Source organism: Rhinoderma darwinii, chromosome 1 (genome assembly GCF_050947455.1).
Source record: "Rhinoderma darwinii isolate aRhiDar2 chromosome 1, aRhiDar2.hap1, whole genome shotgun sequence".
Classification (NCBI taxonomy): domain Eukaryota; kingdom Metazoa; phylum Chordata; class Amphibia; order Anura; family Rhinodermatidae; genus Rhinoderma; species Rhinoderma darwinii.
In genome coordinates, this window is record NC_134687.1 from 623266122 (window position 1) to 623293135 (window position 27014).

At 44.2% G+C, this 27014-nt stretch overlaps 1 protein-coding gene across 3 annotated transcripts in view; it reads right to left on the bottom strand.

Moving 5' to 3' along the window:
• RICTOR (RPTOR independent companion of MTOR complex 2) overlaps positions 1-27014 on the bottom strand; it is a 115429-nt gene that overhangs the window by 49078 nt on the left and 39337 nt on the right. For all 3 annotated transcript variants that reach the window (XM_075842177.1, XM_075842168.1, XM_075842187.1), the window contains exons 4-12: positions 20358-20422; positions 18223-18354; positions 16952-17015; positions 16330-16456; positions 14552-14721; positions 12741-12808; positions 10529-10596; positions 2068-2150; positions 1711-1798 (exon numbers count right to left, since the gene is read on the bottom strand). In XM_075842177.1, coding sequence (XP_075698292.1) covers positions 1711-1798; positions 2068-2150; positions 10529-10596; positions 12741-12808; positions 14552-14721; positions 16330-16456; positions 16952-17015; positions 18223-18354; positions 20358-20422 — 865 coding nt within the window. The remainder of the gene's footprint in view (positions 1-1710; positions 1799-2067; positions 2151-10528; positions 10597-12740; positions 12809-14551; positions 14722-16329; positions 16457-16951; positions 17016-18222; positions 18355-20357; positions 20423-27014) is intronic.

Here is a 27014-nt window from a genome sequence, read left to right on the forward strand (position 1 = left end):
AGGGACAGCACAAAGAAGAGTTCTTAGAAAAGGTGCCCCAAAACTATTATTTAATGGAAAATACATACATTTTCTAAAACGGACATGTCAGGTGAGCGGTCAGGTCGTCTTTAAAGCAGAGCATGCAATGTGGAAAACTTCCCCTAACATATGTAACTGATAAGAATGGTGACGATCTCTGTACAGCATAGTGGAATATGTTGGTGCCATGTAAGGAATCGGTAATAAATATAAATCTGCACAATATAATAATGAATAATATCAGTTTTAGGAGGAAAGCAGAAACATAAAGCACTGAAAAGCCGTGAGAAAAGCAATAATGGAACATAGTAATGGTTTATTGTTAGAACCCCTTCGCTGCCCCGACAATTTTCACGTTTTTGACAAATACAAATAAAACCTGAATTATAAAACAACAATTACATTTTATCCTCATATATATTATGAGGGTAGACACCTTACACATTGTAAACATGCCATCCAGTAATTTACACTCATAAGCGCCTTCATGCAATTTTGCATCAAAGCGTAAATAGTGATATAAAGTCATGTTTGTGGGTAAAAGTCTGATCCAAGCAGAGCCTGAAATCCACAAAACCGCCTAAATATAAAAGTACAGCGATCATACATGTCACTTATACCTATATCTACATGTACATATCTATACATAGCCACCAGAACCGAAGAGACCAAAAATCTCCACGATCCAGATGTTCGTAAACATCCAAGTCACGGAGCGAATTTTTTTTTGCTGTTTAGGCATAGGGGGAGATTTGCATCTACTCATCTTCTTACCCCTGTAGTGGGGGAGGGGGGGGGGAAGACCCCCATAAATGTGTCAGTCAGACAGCTCATATCCTCTCTCATTGGTAAGAGGAGAGATGACAGTAACAGGTTGTGATCTTTCATCCTGCTCTCACTTGCAGCTCCCCCTCCCATCCCCTACACAGACACAGAACGAGAAAGTAAAACTTTTCAAGGTGCTCCTAGACTTCAAGAGAGTGCAGTGGCCCAAATATTACACCTAGAGCTAATATTCTGGGCTTTAATATGAAGATCTACGGTCAAGTCCCTATATTTTAGTCGTGGCAAGCGTTAAAAAACATGACGCGTTACATATGTCCTTGGAAGTGGAAGGTTTAAATGGTTTGTAGACTTTTGCAACCAATTTATTTTTTGTTATTATTTCTCTAATGAATCTGAAATAAATACTGAAGCAACTTTGCAACTACTCTTTATTGAAAATCTATCATTTTGTGTATACATCTCATATGCAAGTCTATGTCTCCATGGAAACAGACTACAAACAATCCCAGTGTGTAGTCTGATCCTGCAGTCATTTGGTACTTTACTCCCTCTGCTCTTTCTGCTTGGTAATCTAAAGACCGTAGAAGAGGTGGCAGAACAGGGTTGGTTTGTAGTCTATAGTTGGGGAGGCACATGGGGGATATATTTAAAAAAAAAAAAAAAAAAAAAATGGTCAGATGTTTTTGGAAAGTTGCAACTTTTTTGTTATTTTAGACACATTCGAGCAAAAAGAAACAGGTTGCAAATGTATACATACCCTGTAAGCGACAGCCTGAAATGAACAATAAAGCATTATGAGGCAACACAGTATCTGAACGTAACATCTTCGGAATGGAGCGCTGGTTGCACAAATCAATGGTCAGCTGTTAGGGTGAGTACAATCCTCTGCCAGGCTACACTTACCGACATTCAGCAGAGCTTCAATAAAGTCCTTTGTCACAACAGGAAGAGGGAGGCGAAAAATTTCATACAGTACCTCAAGAAGCACTCGCTATACAAAACAGAGAGGTAAAAGATAAATCAATTGACACCCGCATACCCACCAGATAGTCTGCCAGCCGCATGAAATAGTGGCGTATCGGCACCCTTATTTTAATATGGGACAGAAAGGGTTTTAAAAAAAAATTGTTTTGAAAAGTGCTTATTTTTTTTACTTCTTTTAAACCGTTACTGTGCCTTTAAATTGGCTCAAAACAACGACCAGTTACATAATGTAATATAACGCCAGGTTTCAATAACAAACATTGAGCTTTCACTTACCCGTATTTCCATGTTTGGTATACAAAAAACTCCTATCAGAGACTGGATGCCGGAGTTTCCGGGCTTGCATAGGCTAATGATACCTGCAGAGAAAACGAACACGTGAGCGGGAGTAATCTCCGAATTACGGATGAGAACATGGATCTTATAGATCAGCCAGGTGTATACAGACGCTGCATTGTGGAAATACGGAGATTGTAGCCCGTCCCATCCCCCTCCCCCGCTGGCTGCTGGAATCCCAGATCATCAGGTCTTATTACCGGGGGAAGCTGCTAGTGCCTACACATATCCCCTGCATGGGGGGCTGCTCCGACTGATGATATTATTATTAAGAGGGGAAGAATGTCAATATACTCTAATACGGTGAATGGATCTTAGGCGTTTACGGCATTTCGGTTACTTTCATTTTAGCCGTGCCAGGCTACGCTTTTGACGTATACCAGCCCAATGGATGCCAAAAGCACACGCTCGACATCTGTTGGGCACATAGGGGCTTTGGGATACGTTAAGTTTATGCGTGATGGACAATATCCCGGCGCATGCATCGAACGTACTCAGTCGGCAGTGTGAATAGACCCTAACTATGCACAATGTGGGAGCAACCCAAATCTACTTGCTCATTATGATCCCGCTGCAGACTGTTGCACTTCGCTTTCCCCGCAGCGGACGCGATTTAGCCCCTGATTTGAATGTAATGAAATGTCCCGCAGAATGGCTGCAAGGCTCATCTGAATTTGTAAACCTACAAAATGTGAATTGTGAGGCAGTAGAATGATGGGTTTTTCTCTTCCACACATTTTTTATTTCCGTTGCAGCGGATAGATCTGTTTTACCACGTTACAGTAATGGAGGAGAGACAACAGCCGAGAGCCCAACCACAATCCCCTCTGGTGTGGCTTTACAGCTCTCAGTGTTACCGACAAAACGTCTTCCTGTACAGTATCTACAGTGACGAGGGTGACGCACAAATAACGTGCAGCCATTAACACTTCTGATCAGGCGATTACAAAGCAAGGTAGAGATCGATCTCCTCAATGTACGATTTATCATGTGGTGGTGTCATCCACAACAAGTCGTTCAGAGATTTCTAGTGTAAGGACAAAAATGAGTTACACTACCGTTCAAAAGTTTGGGGTCACCCAGACAATTTTGTGTTTTCCATGAAAACTCACACTTATATTTATCAAATGAGTTGCAAAATGACTAGAAAATATAGTCAAGACATTGACAAGGTTAGAAATAATGATTTTTAGTTGAAATAATAATTTTCTCCTTCAAACTTTGCTTTGGTCTTGGAATGCTCCATTTGCAGCAATTACAGCATTGCAGACCTTTGGCATTCTAGCTGTTAATTTGCTGAGGTAATCGGGAGATATTTCACCCCATGCTTCCAGAAGGCCCTCCCACAAGTTGGATTGGCTTGATGGGCACTTCTTGCATACCATACGGTCAAGCTGCTCCCACAACAGCTCTATGGGGTTGAGATCTGGTGACTGCGCTGGCCACTCCATTACAGATGGAATACCGGCTGCCTGCTTCTTCCCTAAATAGTTCTTGCATAATTTGGAGATGTGCTTTGGGTCATTGTCCTGTTGTAGGATGAAATTGGCTCCAATCAAGCGCTGTCCACAGGGTATGGCATGGCGTTGCAAAATGGAGTGATAGCCTTCCTTATTCAAAATCCCTTTTACCTTGTACAAATCTCCCACTTTACCAGCACCAAAGCAACCCCAGTCCATCACATTACCTCCACCATGCTTGACAGATGGCGTCAGGCACTCTTCCAGCATCTTTTCAGTTGTTCTGCATCTCACAAATGTTCTTCTGTGTGATCCAAACACCTCAAACTTCGATTCGTCTGTCCATGACACTTTTTTCCAATCTTCCTCTGTCCAATGTCTGTGTGCTTTTGCCCATATTAATCTTTTCCTTTTATTAGCCAGTCTCAGATACGGCTTTTTCTTTGCTACTCTGCCCTGAAGGCCAGCATCCCGGAGTCGCCTCTTCACTGTAGACGTTGACACTGGCATTTTGCGGGTACTATTTAATGAAGCTGCCAGTTGAGGACCTGTGAGGCGTCTATTTCTCAAACTAGAGACTCTAATGTACTTGTCTTGTTGCTCAGTTGTACAGCGGGGCCTCCCACTTCTCTTTCTACTCTGGTTAGAGCCTGTTTGTGCTGTCCTCTGAAGGGAGTAGTAAACACCGTTGTAGGAAATCTTCAGTTTCTTAGCAATTTCTTGCATGGAATAGCCTTAATTTCTAAGAACAAGTATAGACTGTCGAGTTTCACATGAAAGCTCTCTTTTTCTAGCCATTTTGAGAGTTTAATCGAACCCACAAATGTAATGCTACAGATTCTCAACTAGCTCAAAGGAAGGTCAGTTTTATAGCTCCTCTAAACAGCAAAACTGTTTACAGCGGTTCTAACATAATTGCACAAGGGTTTTCAAGTGTTTTCTAATCATCCATTAGCCTTCTAACACAGTTAGCAAACACAATGTACCATTAGAACACTGGAGTGATGGTTGCTGGAAATGGGCCTCTATACACCTATGTAGATATTGCATTAAAAACCACACGTTTGCAGCTAGAATAGTCATTTAGCACATTAACAATGTATAGAGTGTATTTCTGATTAATTTAATGTTATCTTCATTGAAAAAAAACTGTGCTTTTCTTTCAAAAATAAGGAAATTTCGAAGTGACCCTAAACTTTTGAACGGTAGTGTATGTCAGATGCCAAATGTAAATTTCCAGTGTGACAACCACTTCTCCTCCAAATGACCTTCATCCTATGGGGATTCTTAACCAATGAAGACAGCCGGGCAGGACCATGAATGGAAACGGGCAGGGAGGTTAAAATCATGAAGAGAACCAGGAAGGGAGGATCAACACATGAAGAGAACAAGCCAAGGAGGCTCCATCCATGAAGAGTGCAGGACAAGGAGGGTCCACCTTTGAAGAACACTATAGGGAGGCTCCAGCTATTTACTGTACAGGAAAGGGAGGCTACACCTAAGAGAACAGGGCAGTAAAGCTCCACCCATGAGGACTACAGGAGGAGGCTCCACCCATGAAGAGTAAAGGATAGGGAGATTCCAACTAGCAAGAGAACATGGCAGGGAGGCTTTACCTAGGAAGAGAAAAGGGCAGTGAAACTCCACCTATAATTAAAGGAAGTCTTTACATATAAAGAAAACAGGGCAAGTAAGATGCACTCATGAAGACAGAAGCAGAAGATTTCTCCCAGTCCTGTTTAAGTTGGGGGGTACGGACGTGTGCTTGAACTAGTGAGGTGTTTTTAAAGGCATTTCAAATCAAATTCTCCACAAGAGCATGCACTCAAGGGTTTGAATGAGCAAAATAGACAAAAACACAACATATTAAAAGAATAATCTGCAGGTCAGTGTGCGTTATGGATGGATTGCACATCACGGCGAATCATCTGCATGTTCAGACTAGATGTGACAACACCAGGAAGAGACATCAGTGGCTGATAATGATATAATCTTTCCACTTCTAATTAGCAACAAGCAGCATTTACACCATCACAAACGGTGACAGATCTTTTTTTGTGCTGGTGCCATTACAGTAACCCCGGGGGCTTGTCATACAGCTTTCATAAGACTCCTGGATGACAAAACTGCCCAGTTTGTGGTCATATAAATGCTGGGGCTGTAACACAACAAAGTAAATTTACCATTTGGGAGTTTGGGAAAGCTGGGTGTCACTCCCCTACACAGAAGGTGTAATGGTGGTCATACAGGTACATCTTTACCAGAAACAATACAATTATGGAACGAGAGTGGGGTCATTCAGAAGCCTCATGTAGTACCCAGAGTGGCTACATAGGGGATCCCAAACTGTACAAGGATAGCCCATTGATTTCAATGAGAAGTGTGTAATGCTGTTGCTGGATTCCTGTCACAGATGGTGATTTCTTGGGGTCCCAGCAGTGTAATCTGCTTAAGTTGGGAGACCTTTTTATTACAAGGCTTTGATCCTTTAATCTGCTGCTCCTGACCCCCAGCGGACTGGCTGTACCCTGATAGGAGCAGCTGCTCAGCTGGACTCTGTATATGTTTTAGCCCTGGTCCCTGTGTTGCAGCCCAAGGAAATTGTTAGATGGGGCTCTGTTTTTTTAGTTTTAGGGTTTTGGTTTGGGAGGGGGGGGGGGGGAATAGGAAGGATTTGAATCCTACTACGCTCATAGCAAATGTTCACCTTCTATTATTCTACATACATGGTGTGTTATGGCTACCTCCGTAAAATTCATATCGTGGAATATTAGAGGTCTTGGGGATGCTACAAACCGGAGCGGTTTTTGATTTTGTTAGGGACACTCCGCCCCTGGAGATGTGCCTACAGGAGACACATATGACTCCAGATAAGCTATCTTTGCTTGACAAACCATGGATAGGGCAGGCAGTTCATGCCACCCACACCGCCTACTCTAGGGGCGTGAGCGTCCTTTTTCATCGTGCTATTCCATTTGAATGCCTTCGCTCTGAAATTGATGATGAAGGTAGATTTATATGTTTATACGGTAAACTGTATCATTCACTATGTATTATAGTTACAGTGTATGTTCCACCGCCCTACTCGGGTGACGTCCTTCAGAGTGATAATGGGTGATAATGGGTGACTTTAATAATACTATATATAGATAATTCTATAGATAGGGCGGTGGGAGGCGCACTTTCTGGTGGGGGAGGTTTGACACCTTTTGGTAAGATACTTAATGAAGTGGCATTGATAGATCTGTGGCGCTCCAGATTCCCGGACTCTAGATGTTATTCCGGTTTCTCTACCACACATGGCACTCTGTCCCGAATTGATGTGGTTCTGGGAAACACCCCGGCCTTGGGTATGTTGGGGGAAGGGAAATACCTGACTAGGGGATTATCTGACCACTCGCCAGTACAGGTGTCCCTGGGGTTGCCTCCCGTGGGAAGTAAAAAAAATGGGTCTCTGGCGGCTCAATCCTTACTGGTTGAAAATCCTAACCCCTACAGTCCCTGTTCAGGCACAAATCCTAGAGTTCTTTTCGTATAATGTGGGTTCTGCATCACCTCTTGTGGTATGGGATGCCATGAAAGCCTTCCTCCGGGGGGAACCCTGATTAGAGAGGTCAATAAGGTCAAATCGTCCTCTGGGGCCCAAGAACAAAGCCTCAGGGGTGATGTGCAGAGAGCGGAAGTGGCATTAATACATGACCCGTCTGAAAGGTGTCAGGGGGAACTTAGAGAGTTTTTTTGAGGAGGGGGAAAAGGCGGGACATTTGCTAGCTGTAGTCTCCAGAGCACAACAAGACTCCCCGTACATTAAAGAGAGTTGTATGATGAGTGGAGGGGTAGTGGACACCTCCCCAGAGATACTTGAGGTTCTGAGAAAGTATTATGCAAACATATATAGTTCCAAGGCAGACCCCTCTTCTGAAGAATTAGATATGGGATTAGATATGCCCTCTCTGTCTCTGGAGGACACGATGCTCCACTTACACTGATTGAATTGGAGGAGGCCCTTGCCTCCATGGCTAATGAGAAGTCCCATGGGGTGAATGGCCTTCCATCGGAGGTGTTTAAATTATACAAAGAAGAGCTGTTACCACGGCTACTTGAGGTATATCAAGAGGCCTTTTCTCTGGGACGTCTCCCAACATCTATGACGGAGGCTGTTATTGTCTTAATCCCCAAACCCGGTAAGGATGTCCGACAACCTGACTCATATAGTCCGATATCCCTATTAACGGTAGACGTCAAGATTCTGGCGAAACTCCTGGCTAATCGAGTATCCCGTATAATTTCTAAAGTGGTACAGGACCAGGCGGCGCTTTATGCCAGATATGGCCAGGGCTGTTAACCTCAGGAGGCTGTTACTAAATCTACAGCTGACACAATCTGTCGGGGGTGCTAAGGCAGTGGCGTCACTTGACGCGGCTAAGGACTTCGACAGTGTTGAATGGAAGTATCTTTGGGCCACTCTGAAATGTCTTGGCTTTGGAGATACCTTTGTTAAGTGGGTTCGGCTTCTGTACGATTGTCCCAGGGCTAGACTTAAGGCTAATGGGTTGATCTCCGATTCCTTTGTGCTTTATAGGGGGGACGAGACAGGGGTACCCCCTTTCACCCCTATTATTTGCCCTGGCCATCGAGCCGCTTGCGGCGGCTGTTAGAAAGGCTGATGAGGGGAGAGGTTTCCAATATGGGGTGCTACTAGATGACATGTTGCGGTTTTTAAACGACTGGCCTATTTCATTGAGTAATGCTATTCAGCTTATCACTGATTTTGGTAAGCTGTCTGGTCTCACTATTAATTGGACTAAATCCGCTCTTCTTCTGGTGGGACCTCAACAGGCTGACTCCATGCTGCCAACGGAGAGGCTACAGATTGTTCCATTTTAAATACCTGGGTGTTCAGATTAGCGCTGGGACTACAGACTTTTGGGACTCTGAATGTTGTTCCACTTCTTCATAAGATGCAAACTAAATCTGCGGCATGGTGTAGACTTCCCCTTGGGGTTATTGGAATGGCGAATGTTGGTAAAATTATTCTTATGCCACAAGTCTTATACATCATTCATAATGCCCCAATCTGGCTGCCCCTTAGAATCTTCCATAAAATTGATGATATTTTTTGTGACCTTATATGGAAGAAGGGAGCGCCAAGGATACGTTACCGCGATCCAAGGATTATGAGGGATTGGCAGTGCCGAATCCATGGATGTATTTCCTATCAGCACAGCTCCAACACCTTAGGGGGACGGAAAGCACTAATGGCGCAACTGGCAGATTAACTAGTTATATTATGGGGGAAAGATTCCTACTGCAGGCCCTTGAAGCAGGTAGCTTGGGCGAGAAGGGACGATCCATACCCACTCTACTACTTATACATAAAATTTGGGTTAAGGTGAAAGCAGTGATACGCCTGGTAGGGTTTACTAAATACTCTTCTATCTGGCATAATGTGCATTTTAAGGAATTTGACAAACTAGAGGGTTTTGATGGGTGGAGGGACCGTGGGGTCATTACTCTTGCTCAGCTGGTGAACGTTAATATATTCAGAACGTTTGAAGACCTGCAATCAGAATTTGCCTTACCTCAATCTGCTTTCTATCAGTATCTTCAATTGAGACATGCCTGGGACTTACAGAATAGGCAGTCTACATTGACGCAGGCTCAATCCTCACTTGTTGATCTGGTGGCTCAGCCTGGGGGTACTAAGGGAGTTATCTCATTATTCTACAAATGTCTCCTTGAGGCCGCCCATAAAGGTCAGCCACATTCCCTAAAACGGAGATGGGGACGAGACGTGGGTCCTATAGAGCAGGAGGTCATGGAACAGGTTCCTAGGACATTCTTGAGTGAAATGTACAGACTTTCCCAACTATACCTCTTGCGTAGGGTTTACAGAACCCCACTGTTGCTTTATAAAATGGGTTATAGGCCAGAATCCTCCTGTCATAGACGTAGTGAGCTGAATGCAGACCCGATACATGTGATGTGGAGTTGCACTAGGTTGCATAGGTTTTGGAGGGATATGGTGGACTTCATTGATGAAATTTATGACTGTGTTATGGATTTGGATCCGGTGATATGTATTTTAGGCCATACCACAAAATTACCTGTGACAGAGAGCCAGCGACTGGCGGTAATGCGCCTTCTGTATCAGGCTACAAAACTGATTGCATCTTATTGGAAAGATACAGAACGGCCGACGCTTTCTGAATTCAAAACTGAAGAATTAACACCATGCGAAGATTGGAAAAGTATGTTATGTAAAAAGGGGAACCCCTGCCAAATTTGAAGAACTATGGTCCCCCTGGTTGGATGTCCCAGGTTTAGCTCCGGTGATTTTGCTGGTGGATAGGCCCCCTATAGATTAACACTTTCCCGTTGTAAGGGGGGTGGCGGATCGTTGGTCGCTGGCTCTTTGATATCTTTCCAAATGTACATCTGGGCTGTGTGCTAATGTTTGTTATATCTCTGCTACTTTTGTGTTCCATGATTACGTCATGGGGGAGGTGATTCATTTACCTCGTTGCTGGTGCTTCTATGAAGGATTCTACCTGAGAACATCCACCAGCTGGCCAGCTGGAAGATTGCTAACATTCATTGTGGGACTTTTGTTTGTGAGCGGGGGGATTCGGGTGGGGTTGGGTAGTCTTCTTTGCTAAAAATTTGTAATACTAAAAACTTTTTTGATCCAAAAAAGTTGGGAGACCTTTCTGACAATAAAACAATTGTAAAAAAAAAAACAGCAAACAACCCCTTTAAGTACATATTTCTGTATTTATGCAAGCAGAAGAGAAGCAACATTTTTAGTCTCCGTAGACTACGCTATTCTATGGAGAGCTATACCCTACAAAAAAATAAGTATACCGCACATGTCTAGCTCTGACAGAATGTGCAAACTGATGCCACTGCCGCACAAAAAAATCATAATAACTAGCACCTACCTGCCCATGACCGGAATGCTGCAACAATCCCCAGTTTGCTCGCCTGGAATCGGGCCTCTCGGTCTTCTCTGGAAAGGAAGAAAAAAATATACAAAACTGTTAAATCTGTCCGGCAACAAACTGTTATATAGAATATGATGGGAATCGGAGAAGTCAATGTGCTGCAGTCCTGATGTAGGACACAGAGCAGCTCCTGCAGGGATGCTCAACATTCACATTAAAGGGGTTCTCCAATAACGGACATTTATCACCTATCTACTAGATATGTAATAAATGACTGGTCGCTGGGGTCCCCACAATTACTAAAATGGGGGTCCTCAACCCCCGTACCTCCCCACTGCACCTGTTGCAGGGAGAAGGAGCTTGAAAGAAGCGGAGGTCGAGCGCGTGCGGTACAGCTGCATTCAACATCTATGGAACGGATGGAAAAAGTCGAGCGTCTGCCTCAAGTAGTACCATAGACATTAAATGTAGCAGCACGGTGCATGCTCGATCTCCGCTCCACTCAAACTTCTCACTGTGGTTGTGTAGTAAAGAGGAACGGGGGGCTCGGGACTCCAGCAAACAAAATGTTTTAACCTATCCCATGGATAGGTGATAAACGTCCATTGTGGGAAAAAATTTAGATCAATGAGGTTTATTGATACAAAATAAAAGCTGTTATCAAATTATAAACCTCTCCAGTAAAAATAGGTTCAAAATCATGACATAGTGAAAAGTTTTGACATTTTCTAAAATACTTTAATTCCAGGGGTTAAAATGAGTCCCTGGTCATGTGATGGAGACACAAGAAACAGCCCTGATACACATACGGTAACTGTAACAAGCATGCACCTGTGTGTCCATCACATGACCAGGACGGATTTTCAACCTCTGGAAGTAATAAGGATAACTTTTGAATGACAACAAGCAGAGATCTTGAAAACAGTCAGAAACTGATCCACAAAGTATATTAGCAAATTGTATAACTTTTCCTTACACAATAAACAAGGTTTCGTTTGGGGATATCAGAAAATACCGTCAGATCCTCAGCTACAATTTTCAAAAACACTGTGCAGATTAATTTATTAATATATCATTTTAGCGGTCGGAGCTCAGTTTTTCCTGATACAGAGCTCCAAATCCCCTGCATAGCCATGGCTATAGATGACAACATGCGGACTACCTGCAGCCACCACTAGAGGGAGCTCCATAGATTACAGTACGCAGTGAGCTCCCTCTAGTGGTGGATGCAGGTAGTCAGCATTTTATGTAACTATGGCAACGCATAGAGCTCGACATCAGAAAAATACAAAGCTCCAACAAAAAGAAATAAATATTAAGAAATGAAACAAGCACAGAATTATGAACCTATGTAGATAAAAAAATAAAAAAGCATTCAAGGGTTGGCATTCAGGTTAGGCCAAAAAAAAAAAAAAAACACAATAATGGCAGCCCCTTTCCCAGCTTCGCCCTCAACACTATTTCTGGCCTGTCTACAGAACACTGCATCGTACGCATCTACAGAATGAAGCAAATGTGCGCTTCACCCTAGAGATGAACCCGATATAAGACGAGTCTGTGTAACGTCTTCCATACGTGTCACTTGTGATATCTGTCAGTGCTCAGCCCAGCAGAGGTCACTTTATAGCACTAGCTGGAGGCCTCCTTGATATGCCAAAAGTGCTGGAGGATCATGTTACATATTAGAAACTCTCTTTTTTTGCAATCGGATGGTACTTTCTGCAATATGATAAGGATGTCTTAGAACACAGGTTCTTTTTCTCACCAGCCTGTCCTGCCCTGGATGTCTCTACATGCAAGGGCATAGATACAGAGGTTCAAAGTTAGTACATGGTCCCTGGTGTCTGAGTAATTCAGACAAACAGCAATGAGATAACCGGCCATTGCCATCAGTTGCTTACCCTGGGGGCTTTCTACCTATGTAACCAGCCAGATTTCTATTAGCTATCTATAGATTACATTAATATGAATGAACACTGTGTAATACTTCATTTCTCCTGTGGTGGCACTGTAGGGAAATTAAACACTTCTTGACGGGTTTCCCCACAGATTACAGCTGATCGTAGGGGTCCCAGCAGAAAGATACTGTGTGATCTGCTTAATGTCAATGCATCTTCTAACAAGTAAAGATAATCCAAAGCAAAGAACTTAAATGATAGGAATGAAGTTTATTAACATCCATCACATTAAACAAGTTGCAATGACTTACTTTAGCTGCCCTTCTGCCGTATCCGGATTATGTCTGTAGTGAAAATCCGTGTATGGCGCTAAAATTTGCTATAAAAGAAAAAAAAGATATGAATTATTCTAGGTTTATAACTGAATAAACCTCTTTATTTTACCTTTAAAGTGTAACTAAACTTTCATAAAACGTTTGACACGTCAAAGTGACGTGAAAAGTTCTAATCGGTGGTGGTCCGAGCACTGAGACCCCCACTGATCGCTAAAATAAAGCGGTAGAAGCGTTCCGGTGAGCGATGTGCCGCTTAGTTTCTGATCGGCTTCCCTCGGAAAGCCTAGCGGGCGCCGTACGAACTCCTGGCCTTTCTAATAAGCCCGTACTCCGCCCACTCGAGCAGAGCCGATGAGAAACAAAGCGACACAGTGCTCACCCGCGGCCATTGAGCGCCACGGCATAAAACGCCACGAAATACGCTTTCTCTGCCTCCCATTGATGTCAATGGGAGGTCAGAGGCATAAACGCCCGAAGATAGGGAATGTCCCTTCTTTCTCCCGCAAGACGGATTTACCGCTCGTGGGAAAAAGACGCCTCCGCCTCCCATTGAAATCAATGGGAGGCATTTTCGGGCCGTTTTGCGACGCGGTTTCCGCATCAAAAAAAAACTCTGTGTGAACATAGCCTTAACATGAAGAGTTACTGTATCCCCCCCTTAGCCCCCAGTAACAGTCTGTGATCTTTCATCCTGCTCTCACTTGCAGCTTCCCCTCCCACCTCTCCCCTACACAGACACAGGTAGTCAAATTTTTCATCATGGCTCCCCGACTTTAAACTAATGCTACACCCTGAATATTGCCCCTAGAACTGGTATCATTTGACAGCTAAGATTCAGTGTTTTCATATCATACCAAGATCTAAGCTTTAGCCCTAGTCAAAATTAGCGCTTTAAAGAGGCTCTGTCAACCATTTCATACTACACTATCTCCTACCTAATCTAATAGGCGCTGTGTTGTAGATAACTACTGTGGTGTTTTTTTTTTTTTTAAATCAGTCATTAGTGACAAAGTTATGAGCATTTTAACATTTATGCTAATTTTTTGTAAAAGCCTAACTAAGCGTTTAGTTTTTTTACTTTAACCAAGTGGGCGCGGTCAAGAAAAGTTTATGACGCTGACCAATCAGCGTCATACACTTCTCTTCATTCATGTCCAGCTTTGGTCACAGCACAGCGTGATCTCGCGAGATCACGCTGTGACGTGACTTCTTCCCGCAGTTCCTTTCCCTGGAGCGACGGGAGACTGACCAGACATCGCCTCCAGCCGCCTCCTGGCAGCGAAAGCGAAGTGTATGACGCTGATTGGTCAGCGTCATACACTTTTCTTTACAACGCCCACTTGGTTAAAGTAAAAAAAAAAACGCCCAGTTGGGCTTTTACAAAAAATTAGCATAAATGTTAAAATGCTCATAACTTTGTCACTAATGAGCGTTTTTGGGAAAAACACCACAGTAGTTATCTACAACACAGCGCCTATTAGATTAGGTCGAAGATCGGGAAGTATGAAACTGGTGACAGAGCCTCTTTAACCTATGACGTATTATATACGTCTTTGGCAGTGAAGGGTCAAAAGGGGTATCCGGAAATAGATAATCAATGACCTATCTATAGGATAGGCCATCTGTCTGTGATCGTTGGGAAGACCTGATCCCGAGCAGAATGGAGAGAAGCTCCTTCAATATTTATCCAGGCACAGTGGCATGTCTGTAAATAAAGCTACGCCTGGTACTACAGCCCAACCCCATTTATGTCTAGATATTCCCAACAGTCAATCAGCACCACATACCTCTAATTCCACGTCAGCTCGCACATACTGCCGCGTCTTTGGATGATTGAGAAGGTGCAGGACTGTGGTGACGAGGGCTTCATTTATTCTATTTAGTTGGCAGTCAATCACATTCTTAAGGATAGTACTGAGACCACCTCTGAGCGCCACCACTTCGGGGTTCTGAAGTGCTGCAGCAATGGGGAGAAATAAAAAAGAACAACGGTCGTGGTCAGCAAAAGCACAATGTAATGCAACAGACACCAAATACAACTAGGTATATAAAGCTCAATGTAAAAGCAATGTTGAGGCCTAAAATCATGCAGATGATCCTCTTCTTTTATTTAAAGAAAAGGGATTAGAGGTATTTACAGCTTAAAGGATCAAGCACTGTGTGGGGACCTGGTCAACAGTTGTGTAGGTGAGAAGTATGTCCAGCCATCTTAAAGGCGCAGTCCACTTTAGACCATCACTATGTGTTAGAAGGTTTCCCCAACGATAAACAGAATAACCCTGGCAAGTCCATCCCGGCTGCAATTCAAACTAGACACTGACAACTTCAATAATAAGCCCTAATTTTTCAGTGAGCAAAGATTTAAGAGATTTTTGCACGCAGGACTTTCCAAGAAATTTAGACTTCAGACCACCATAAAGGGCTTCTCCGCATTGGAGAATCCCTACTTGTTAGAAGGTCACTTGACAATAAGCTGATCACAAAAAGTGTCACCCTGCTGGGACCCCCATTGATCAGCTGTAATTTCTGGGGAAGTCTGGCAGTAAGTGTTTAATATCCCTGCAGTGCCCCCACAGGAGAAATAAAGCATTACACTGTGTCCATTCATATCAATGTGTGGTCTGTGTAATACAGGACAGGTCAGGTCCTCCAGCGAGAGACGCTCTTTACAACCATTCTCCACACTGACTAAGAGATGAGGCTCCTGAACAGAGGACCCCCCCTCTATTAACCCTGCATCTTACTAATAGGGTGTATCACAATGGGTTTTTAAACTGAACAATCCTTTTAATATGTTCAAAGTTATTTGCCAATTTTAGAATACATCTGAATAAAGGTCAGTGCTCCACTTTTCTGGTACCGAGCTCCAAATCCTCTACTTAGAATTAAAGAGAACCTGTCAGCAGCTTTGAGCCCTCGAAACGTCTGACAGAGCTATAAAGGAGGGCAGTGCCACTATACCTGCTGTGTTAGTCATGCAAGTTGCGTGACGGAAAAATCAACGTTTAATGCCCCGGTCAGCGGTCGCAAGTGCTCCGGGGGCGGCCCCTTGACGTTCACGTATTCCGGGCTCTCCTCACTGAGCACTACCATCCCCTCTGCTCTCTATGACAGATCTAGTATCCAATCAGGAGACCGCTAGAGCCATTACTCAGAGCAGAGAGGCTGGGGAACATTTAATGAGGAGAGCCCAGAGCGATTAAACATTTAAAAAAAAAGCCGTCTCTGTGGCACTTGTGATTGCGGCGTGGAGGGCATTAAATATAGATTTCTCAGTCGTGCAACTTGCATGACTGACACAACAGGTAGAGTTACACTACCCTACCCCTCTTCTAAAGTTCTGTCAGTAGTGTTAAGGGAGCTCACCACTAGGGGGAGCTTACTACATGCTGTGAAATGGCAGAGTCCAACATATCCCTGCCGTATAGTCTCCCGTCCAGTAGCAATACCAATAATAGCAGAATAATAGGGACTTACCAGATGAGCAAATCTAGAAATAATAAAGGACACATCTAGTTATAAAATATCTGCCGGGTGTGTCATTGTGATTACCAGAATTACTTACCTAGTTCACAGATAATGGAAATGCAAGCCCGCACCATCCTGTCCCGCTCCTGAAGGCCGTCATTACCAACCGCTATCAAGGAATTAGTTATAGAACTAGGGAATAAGGAAGCGTTCACAGTAATCATCTGAAACACAAGAAAAAAAAAGAATAAAATGAGCAATAATCACACTTGAATGACATCATGGGGCATGGGTTCGGCACGTTTTGCTTTACCCCTCTATTATCAACACCTGCTTCGGAGGACTCGGCCCGGACATGTATTACACACACCAATTTTAATGTATTCCTACATACTACCCCACTGCCATATCCTCTGATCACCGGGGAGACCTTCTTTTAAAAAAAGGTTTATCCCTTTAATCCTTTATTTTTTTTCCTTTTTGCATCCTGGCGCTCATATACGTTTTGTTTTTTTTATTCGTTATCTGTCACTCCACAAGTCACATGACAGGATGTACATGCACAGAAGAGATAGTTTGTTGCACTACTACAGAAGGTAGGGAAAAACAGATTCCATGTATATGTGGAAGCACAAGCGGTGGGTACATCACATTACCGCTACTACAAAGACCGTGTTCAGTGTTATCATAGGAAAATGAAAAGGGTGTCCTTAATTTACCTTTCTGACCAGTCTCAGCGCCTGTGTCCTTTCTACTTCATTACTTTGTTGAATATCTATGCATCTGAAAACAAATCACAGATTTCTCATTAAGCGCGGACGACGACACCGACGCAGACCGGGGAGGGAAGGGAACACCGACGCAGACCGGGGAGGGAAGGGAACACCGACGCAGACCGGGGAGGGAAGGGAACACCGACGCAGACCGGGGAGGGAAGGGAACACCGACGCAGACCGGGGAGGGAAGGGAACACCGACGCAGACCGGGGAGGGAAGGGAACACCGACGCAGACCGGGGAGGGAAGGGAACACCGACGCAGACCGGGGAGGGAAGGGAACACCGACGCAGACCGGGGAGGGAAGGGAACACCGACGCAGACCGGGGAGGGAAGGGAACACCGACGCAGACCGGGGAGGGAAGGGAACACCGACGCAGACCGGGGAGGGAAGGGAACACCGACGCAGACCGGGGAGGGAAGGGAACACCGACGCAGACCGGGGAGGGAAGGGAACACCGACGCAGACCGGGGAGGGAAGGGAACACCGACGCAGACCGGGGAGGGAAGGGAACACCGACGCAGACCGGGGAGGGAAGGGAACACCGACGCAGACCGGGAAGGGAAGGGAACACCGACGCAGACCGGGAAGGGAGCACCGACCCAGACCGGGGAGGGAACACCGACACAGACCGGGGAGGGAACACCGACACAGACCGGGGAGGGAACACCGACACAGACCGGGGAGGGAACACCGACACAGACCGGGGAGGGAACACGGACACAGACCGGGGAGGGAACACGGACACAGACCGGGGAGGGAACACGGACACAGACCGGGGAGGGAACACGGACACAGACGGAAGAACAGCACAGTATAATGGCACAGTATTTTTTGTGCTGTTTGGGTTAATAGGCAGAGTGGAAATTTCCCTATACCATGCTACCCTTATATAGGACACCATAGTATGATGACCGATCCGCTTTAAAGAGAACCCGTCACTGTTACATAAAGATCATCTATAACATGTTCATGGTGTCATGGCTCAGCGGGTGCTATTGTGTCCTAATCACAGCACCCCCAACCTGAGTGCCACTGCACATGTGTGCCCGACGGAGCCACATGTGCAACCACATAGTGCCTTGCTGCCAATGTGCATGCTTTTGGACAAGGCGCCTTTTAATAGGTGTAAAGCGCATTCTCTGAAGCGCAATACAATGAACGTCGTATAGTTGCTCTCTATTAAAGTGTGTGCGATACATGGAAACACTTACCTGGCTATTAGGTAATCTACTTTTAATGTTAGCACCTTCTGTAAAATACTGGAGTCTCTGATGAGATAACGGAGAGCCCGCAGCCCCGCCGCTCGCACTTCTTTTGCTTCGTTTAACAAAGCTAACCGCAAACTGTTTTTATAAACAGAAATAAATAAAAAAGAAATACAGATTTCCGTTAGATCAAGACAAACAACTGCCTGTTACTATGTATGTCATTCATCAAATAAAACCACAGTAAACACTAAACCACACTCTTAGTGTATGTATACCAAGATGGTAAAATTACATGTATTGGGGGGGGGGGGGGGGGTAGAAGCTACCATATAACAGGTTCTAGATGAAATGATACTATAGTAGTATGTAATGTAGCAGGAATAGTAAACAATATTACAATAATGCTACATGAGGCTCTCTCTTCTGCAAAGCCCACCCATCTCTACTTGGCTTCAGGTTACACTTTTCTACATCTCGTCTTCATCCTTGAATCTCCCTCTAAACCCTTGAAGAGACCAGCCGCACCCCTTGGAGATTAGGAAAATATGCATGCTTTCTTTCGGAAACAGCTCCACTCCGGTCCACAGGATGTGTGTGGTATTGCAGCTCAGCTGAATTCACTAGAATGGGGCAAGACACGGCCCATGGAAAGGAGTGGCACCGTTTCTGGAGGAAAGCAGCAATGTTTTCATAATCTTATTCAAACCCCAATACACAAAACCACCACTTTATTAGAGACCTCCATCTACTAGAGCGTTGGACCTCTTTTAGTCTTAAGAACCGCAGCAATTCATTGCGGCATAGATCCTAGTAGGCATTGACATCATTCTACAGGAATATTGGCCCATGCGGACAGGATAAATTCTTGCAGATGTCCTTCTACCACAGGGTAAACAGCTGCCATGAAGGGATGAACTTGGTCGGCCACAATGCTTAGGTAAGTCCTACTGTTCAACCGACCATCCTCAGGCATCAGGGGACCCAGGGTGGGCCAAGAAAACATCCCCTGTTCCATTACTCCACCCTGACAGAAAGGGTTCATGGTATCATGCTGCTTGTACCAAATATTGAACTCTCCATCAGCATGGTGCCACAGAAATCAGGATCCATCTAAACAAGCGATGTTTTCCACTGCTCAGTGATAACATTTTTGCGCACTTTTGCTCACTGGAGTCTTGCCGTTCTGTGTCTCTAAGATAGGAATGGCCTTGGAACTGGTCGTCTGCCGTTATAGCCCATCAGTGAAAAGGAATGATGAGTTGTGCATTCGGACACGTTAGTTGGAGCGCCAGCGTTGTATTCGGCTGCAATGACTGTGCGGCGCCTGGTCATCAGAACAATTCTTGACATCCTCCTCTGACCCATTACCTGGACGAGTTGTTAACATCCACAGGATCGCCTTTCGCTGGATGTTTTTTCTCGATCACACCATTCTCCATATACTCTCAACAGTTTTTTTAAATACTGCCCCCAGCTAGTCTAACGCTGACCAGGCCTCGTTCCATGTCGCTCAGATCCCACTATTTTCCCATTCTAATGTGGATTCACACTGAAACTGATCCACAGGAATTTATCTTATGCTGCGTCCGGGGTCACGTGTCTTGTTTCCATACAGTAAAGTGCCAAGCACGGGGCGGGTGTCTCTAATAAAGTGGTCATTCAGTGTAAACATAAACTTGATAAACTTAATAAAGGGGGGGTCCATCATTTAAGACCCTCATCTATTCGCTAGAGTGAAAAGGGGCGATAAATAGCGGCTCGTGCTATGGAGGACCCAGCACATCCGTGCCTTACACAGGCAGCCAAGCGTGCATGTATTTTCAATGGGGAGAGGAGAATAAGCCGCTACCGGACTCCTCTAACAGAAGCTGATCTCCCGCGGCAGCAAAGGATCGGGCGTGTTCAAATTCTGTTTCCTCGTCGGGTGTAAAGAAGTGCGCCACATAAACATTACATGGTCAACTAGTTCCACTGAAATCGGTGGCTAGGGCTGGCTTTTATCTAATTTGTATGGGCACCTTTAGTTCTATCTTACAAATGGGCGTGTCCAGAGGAAGACCCCCATCATCCAGTTGCTTGTCGGAAAGTAATACAGCTTGTCTCATTACAACTGCGCTGACACAGTAAACTCCACTTACCAAATAATGATGTCTTCATACGTAAAACCTAATTTTTCTTCATTGTGGCCAACATTGCATAGAAGCTAAAGCGAGAGAGAAATAAAAAGGTAAAACGCGTAACACGTAATGGATGTTCTATTATTTGAACATTAAAATATAAACCAGATTACACTTGTGTGATGTTTCTATCATGAGCCCCTTCTATTACGAGTCTTCAGGGGACCTGCACCATATTATTACGGCCTTCTAATCGTTTGGGAACTGCAACGGTGCCCGCTCGATCAGGACAGCGATTGTAATACACAGCCATTGTCCTGCCCTGACCCACTTGTTTAACCCATTGTACGTCTCAAACAAAGCTGAACACAAGGGGAAAAGCAAATGGGGTATCCCCTTTGATGGCATCACAGGGATGTCCTGTGACACGATCTATAACCGTACTTTATATGGGTAGACAGACCCTATAGCGGTCTATGATGCCTGTTGTAAAGGCATATGTATTAGGACACAAGGCTAATTTACTTGAATATATGTAAAAAAAAAAATATCCATTATATGGTAAAAAACAATGTATGAAAAATAACAGTAAAAAAACAGAACTAAAAAAACGGGCAAACACAACGAGCGGAATTTATCAAGACTGGCGATTCAGGTGCCAGTCTTATTCTGAAAAGAGCTGGAGTAAGATGAACCTAATGTATTAAGAAAGAGGTGATTGGCAGAAAGTCGGAATTTGCGCTACAATGCGTTATAATTTATGCCAATTTCTACCGTAAATTTTAGTAAATTTGTCAAGCCGGGGATGGACCCGCAATCCCGCTAAACCATGTCCACTTTTTTGAAAAGTGGCGATGGGTGCGTAAAAATGTCAACCGGTTGCGTAAAAGTCACAACCAATGAGTTTTTGCACAAATTGTGACTTTTTTATGTCAACTGGTGGAGAGTGCGCTGTTCCTATGGGGGTGATGGGCGTTTGGACTTGATAAAGATTATCCAATTTCATTAGATAACCAACATGATAGCGAAATTCGGACTTTTACCCAGAGTCTCGGCACTTCACGCCCCAAAAAGTTCAACCTCATTGATCCCAATTCTAAGATCCCCTGCTATTTACAGCTAAAGCCTGAGGCATGTACAACTATCCAGCAGAGACATCTTGGAGTCTGTACAAGAAATAATTCTCACTGCTGGATAATAACCACACATAGTGTAGCATGGTATGACCATGCTACTCAGATAGTCGTGCATGGCACATGCTTCAACTGGGAAGTTGTTAAAAAAAGACTCGTCACCTCTCTTGACATGTCTATTTTAGTAAATACTTGTATTCCCCATGAAATAATTCTGGAACATATTTTCTTTGTTGGAACTCTGGGTTGTGCCGTTCCTCTATTATTCCTCCTAGAAATATATGAATAAATTGACAATTCATTCCCTTTATTAAAGGGATGTGTCCCCATACCAAATCTTACACTGGCCACTAGAGGAGACAAATAGGCTGACACTTCCTGTTCTCTGCAGCTCACTTGTCTGCTTTGCCGTATAGACAAACAGAATGGGCAGAGTCCTCTCATTATCATTAAAGTACTGGTGATTTGATAACAGCTCGATTGTACTGCTGGAGGTCTCTAGATAAAGCAGGATAGTAACACTATACACACATGAGGCTCTGTATGCAGCTCCCCTGTCACTCTCTGGTCTATGGGGGAGGGACTGTACTACATCACTTCCTGGAGACTAATAATCTAGGACATTTCTCTGTCAGTTGACTCCCATTCATTCCAGTTGCCATACAGGAAATACAGGAAGGAACAGTGTGTGTCTCCAATTTAGCCGCCCCCAAAGGTTTATAAACAATAAAAAATAAACAGCTACAACATTTAACAAAAAAAAAAAAAGAACAAAAATTATTTCTCTTCTACAGACGGACATCTAATTACTCCGACTAAAATTACATACATGAGGCTTCCCTATAAGACCATTTCATATTAACACCAATAAACTCAACAGAAACATCATAAGAACACTAGTTCCAACAACAGCAGCTTGCTGACAGTGCCCGATGGCAATACGATTTGTTCTATATTGCAGAAGAATTTACAAATATGCCGACTATACAGGGTAATGCTTTACTTTACTGAGATTATGTGGTTGCATACAAAAGAGACATTATTTCCACGCTTGTAAGAAATGATTCCGCTTTCTTATAAACGTGGGTTAAATGTCTTGTGAAAGAAAATCTGCCTTCGCCCGAGGACTTGTGATGTTCGGCTAAAAACAACAGCGGTAAACAGGAAGCAAAGTAAATGTGTGAAAGTAATCACCAGTCAACTCACATATACATCACCCGGTCTCCGGAGGTCCAGCCGCTTCTAGATTTAGGATTTACAGCTCATTCGTATATATAATCCATCTGTATCTGGTTTGATCATTTATAGGCACATTATTTACACATTGAAATTCCGAGGACCGGCTATTACATTTTGAAAAAAATCATATTATATCCCCATACCTATATATTTGATAAAAGTAGACAGCTGCCAGCAAGGACTTTACACTTATCGGCGCCGTCATGCAATTTTGCATCAAATCGTAGTGTTGTGCAAAAAAACGCATAAAAAGTCATGTTTGCGGCTAAACCCGAGCAAAGCCTGAGAGGCCCAACATCTCCTAAATATAAAAGTACAAGATGAGCAGAGCTCATACATGTCACCTAAGTCTATATCTACATGGACACATCTTTATATACACACCAGAACTGAAGAGAACGGGAATCTTTGCGATTCCGATGCCAGTAAAAATCTACTCATCACCCCCACCCCGCCCCGTAACAGGAAGCCCCTAAATTATATCCTAACATAGGGGTGACAACATGAAGAGAAGTTCCTGTATCCCCCCCCCCCCCACCAGTCATTGGAGGCTCTGCAGGGGAGAGATGACAGTAAAAGGCTGTGATCTTTCTTCCTGCTCTCACTTGCAGCTTCCCCTCCCTCCTCTCCCCTCCACAGACACAGAACCCGGAAGTAAAATTTTTCATCATGGCTCCCCGACTTTAAACGACTGCTGCACCCCGAATATGGCACCTTCTGGGCTTTACTAGAAGATCTAGTCTAGATCTTGATAGTGAAAGTGTTAAAGCAGACCGTACACACATAAAAACGGACAGCAAATAATTCTAGGCGATTATATCCGCTTGTATCCAGGATTGTGCAGCCTGAGGTCCCTCAGCTCTCGTGGTATTATATCCGGAAGCAATTAGGGCAGTGCACACAAATAATAAGCAAACCAGCTACCGGCAACAGCTACTGAAGCGAGTGCAAAGTTTTCTCGGCGTCTTGTGACCAGGCAGTTCCTTTCACCCTGCGAGGAGAATGAATGAAGGGCAGAGCGTGATTGTTCTACACTCATGAGGACGCCCCGGCCATGTCCAGGTCATCAGAATGGAATGTAAAGCAGAACATTTTCTATTTCACTGCCTGGAAAGCGAACAGTGGGCACTTCACGTAGATAATGATTATGTGCTGGACATTGGCAATGAGCAAAAATCGTAATATTGCTGAAAATCTAAAACCGCATAAAATGTAATAAAAAAAAATTTGAATACACTTTCCTTAGAAATGTGGCATTGTTCCAGCGCTGCTGCTTCCCTTTGATTCCTACATGTCGAGGAGAACCCCTTGAGTTTGGATCCACGAATTTAACCCTTTTCATTCAACATAAATACACCCCATATAAAAGCATGCTGCATATTAAAAAAATCCAGAGCGTGCCCAGAACCCCATTCGTTTGCATTGTACACGAATGTGCTGCAGATTTTTCGGCGTGGAAATCCAGCCTTACAGTTCCTCTATCATTAGAAATTGCCAATCATGCACACGGCCGTGCCCGTAATCACAGTTTGCAATTACGGGCAAGGGCCGGCCGCTGGCGCCCGTGGACAGCCACCAGGATTTTCGGCCCGTGCTCCCATATAAAGTTTGGGAGCAGGGTCCGTAAAAAGCAAAAGATAGGACATATCCTATCTTTTGCGGAGGCTTTCTACGGCCTGGACGCCTTCCCGCAAATATGCTGGAAGATGTCCATGGTCAATAGAAATAAATGGGTCCACAATTACGGACAAAATCTACGGTCATGTGCATGGGGCCTAAATACAGCTGAAGTATCGGGAAGACTCCCGATCTCCAGATAGGTGTGGGTCCCAGAGGCGGTATCCGCATCGACCAGATATTAACGTTGTCTCCTTTGGCTATGCCATTTAGCTCTGAGATGGGAATACCCCTAAACGGGTCGTCCATGATTAGAAAACATGGCTGCTTTCTTTCAGATACAGGACTACACCTGTCAATGGGTTGTGTCTGGTACGTCACCTTGGCTCAATTAAAGCAAATGTGGCTGAGCTGCAATAACACACACAGCCTGTGGACAGGGGAGGCGCTGTTTTTGGAAGAAAGCAACCATGTTTTTCAAATTACTGTACAACCGCTTTAATCCATGCAAGTAGTGAAAACGAATGAATGTATTTAGCACAAACATTGAGGAGCCGGACTCCAAGAGGGACTCTCGACAAGGGACGTAACAGCAGCTGAACGTGAACCCCTTATCAAGTCGGAATTCTGTAATTACTTCAGAAATGACTGAGCCCGAATACTGCGGACCTCACCGGCATCTCAACCTCTCCCCAAATCTATCCCTTGCCCTTTATCCGCTGAGCCGTACACCGATTTCATTTCTTATTAAAGTGTGAAAAGCAACTGGAGAGGATCTGCCGCGGGATGTAATACTAAGCACACGAAAATACAAGATATTACTAAAACGGAGTGCGTTTCCTCCTATCACGAGACATTATTCATCCATGTCGTAAGACTTCTAATGATATTGTCTTTATAGGAGTGAGTCAGACAATGAAGAAACAATATAGCGGGGAGTATGGACGAGCTATGGTCAAGACACTTAAAGAGGCTCCAGGTTATCAAATCCCTATCTCCTATTGAATGTGATCGGCGCTGCAATGTAGAGAACAGTAACGTGTTAAAAACGATCATTTTTGCCCAAGTTATGAGCAATTTTAGATTTATGCAAATGAGTTTTTCAATAGACAACTGTGCGTGTTTTCTCGTTTTACCAACTGGGCGTGTATTGTGTTTTTACCAACTGGGCGTGTATTGTGTGTGTAACATCTGGGCGTGTATTGTGTTTTTACCAACTGGGCGTTGTGAATAGAAGTGTATGACGTTGACCAATCAGCGTCATATACTTCTCATCGTTCCCACCCAGCTTCTGGCAGTGCACAGACACACAGCGTGTTCTCGCGAGATCACGCTGTGACGTCACTTCCTCCCACAGGTCCTTCACCCCGTCGGACGAGAGAAGACACATCGGCTCCAGGCGTCAGAGGGTACAGTTGAATCTGCAGCAGCATCACAGTGTCAGGTAAGCATAGTGAACTCCCTAGAGACGAGCATATTACCCTCTCGGACACCTGGAGCCGATGTATCTGCTCTCGTCCGACGCGATGGTGAAGGACCTGTGGGTGACGTCACGCTGTGTGTCTGCAGTGAAAGAAGCTGGGTGGGAACGATGAGAAGTGTATGACGCTTATTGGTCAGCGTCATACACTTCTATTCACAACGCCCAGTTGGTAAAACGAGTAAACACGCCCAGTTGGTAAAAACACAATACACGCCCAGTTGGTAAAACGAGAAAACACGCCCAGTTGTCCATTGAACAGCTCATTTGCATAAATCTAAAATTGCTCATAACTTGGGCAAAAATGATCGTTTCTTTAAAAAAAACAAAAAAAAAACGTTACTGTTCTCTACATTGCAGCGCCGATCACATTCAATAGGAGATAGGGATTTGAGAATCTGGTGACAGAGCCTCTTTAAAGAGTACCTATAGTTCTATAGTACCTATAGTACCTCTCCTTCTCCCTTATTCACTGACAGGAAGTTGCTCACTATCTGCCATTGATATACATACAGTGGAGATGCAGCCCGGTCACAGTCATTGTTTCTGCCATTTCTCCACCCCTCCCGTTGTTGAATTTGTGCCGAGACTCTGATGCTACTGTAGGCAATCCAGATATATTAACATGCAGTTTTTCTCCCAGGGAACACCCGACTTCATGCCTTCCTTTTTTATAGAATATATTATAGATATAGGGGATCTCAATTAATTATTATGGGTCCATCAAGTTTTCTTGATTAAACCTGATAGACTGGACCCCAACTCCATAGTGTACAAAGCCTAAATTGCATTACTGATAAGATAAACAGACTATGGGGGCAAGAGAGATCTAAAACAGGAAAATCTCAATAAGTAAAACGGACTCATTCAGACCATAATAAGAGAGGAGATCATGTAAAAGTGAGCGTTCTGTATATGTCATACTATGGAACGGAGACTCTGACCAGGTCTAGAAAAAAAAGTGGACTAAAGGGTCGCCAGATTGCGATCTCCTGCCCGATTCTACAGATACTACTGCACATTGGGCGGTACAATTCCAGTGGCAACCGTACGACGCCCTGAGTGTATCGTGTATAGGTTCTATTGATTCCAATCATTTTTCTCTTTTTTTTGTAGACTAGTTATAAAATGCTATAATCCAGGACTGGAGAAAAAACCTGGATGCCATGGCGACTAAAAAACTGCTCCCCAATGGAGCTAGATGCGGTT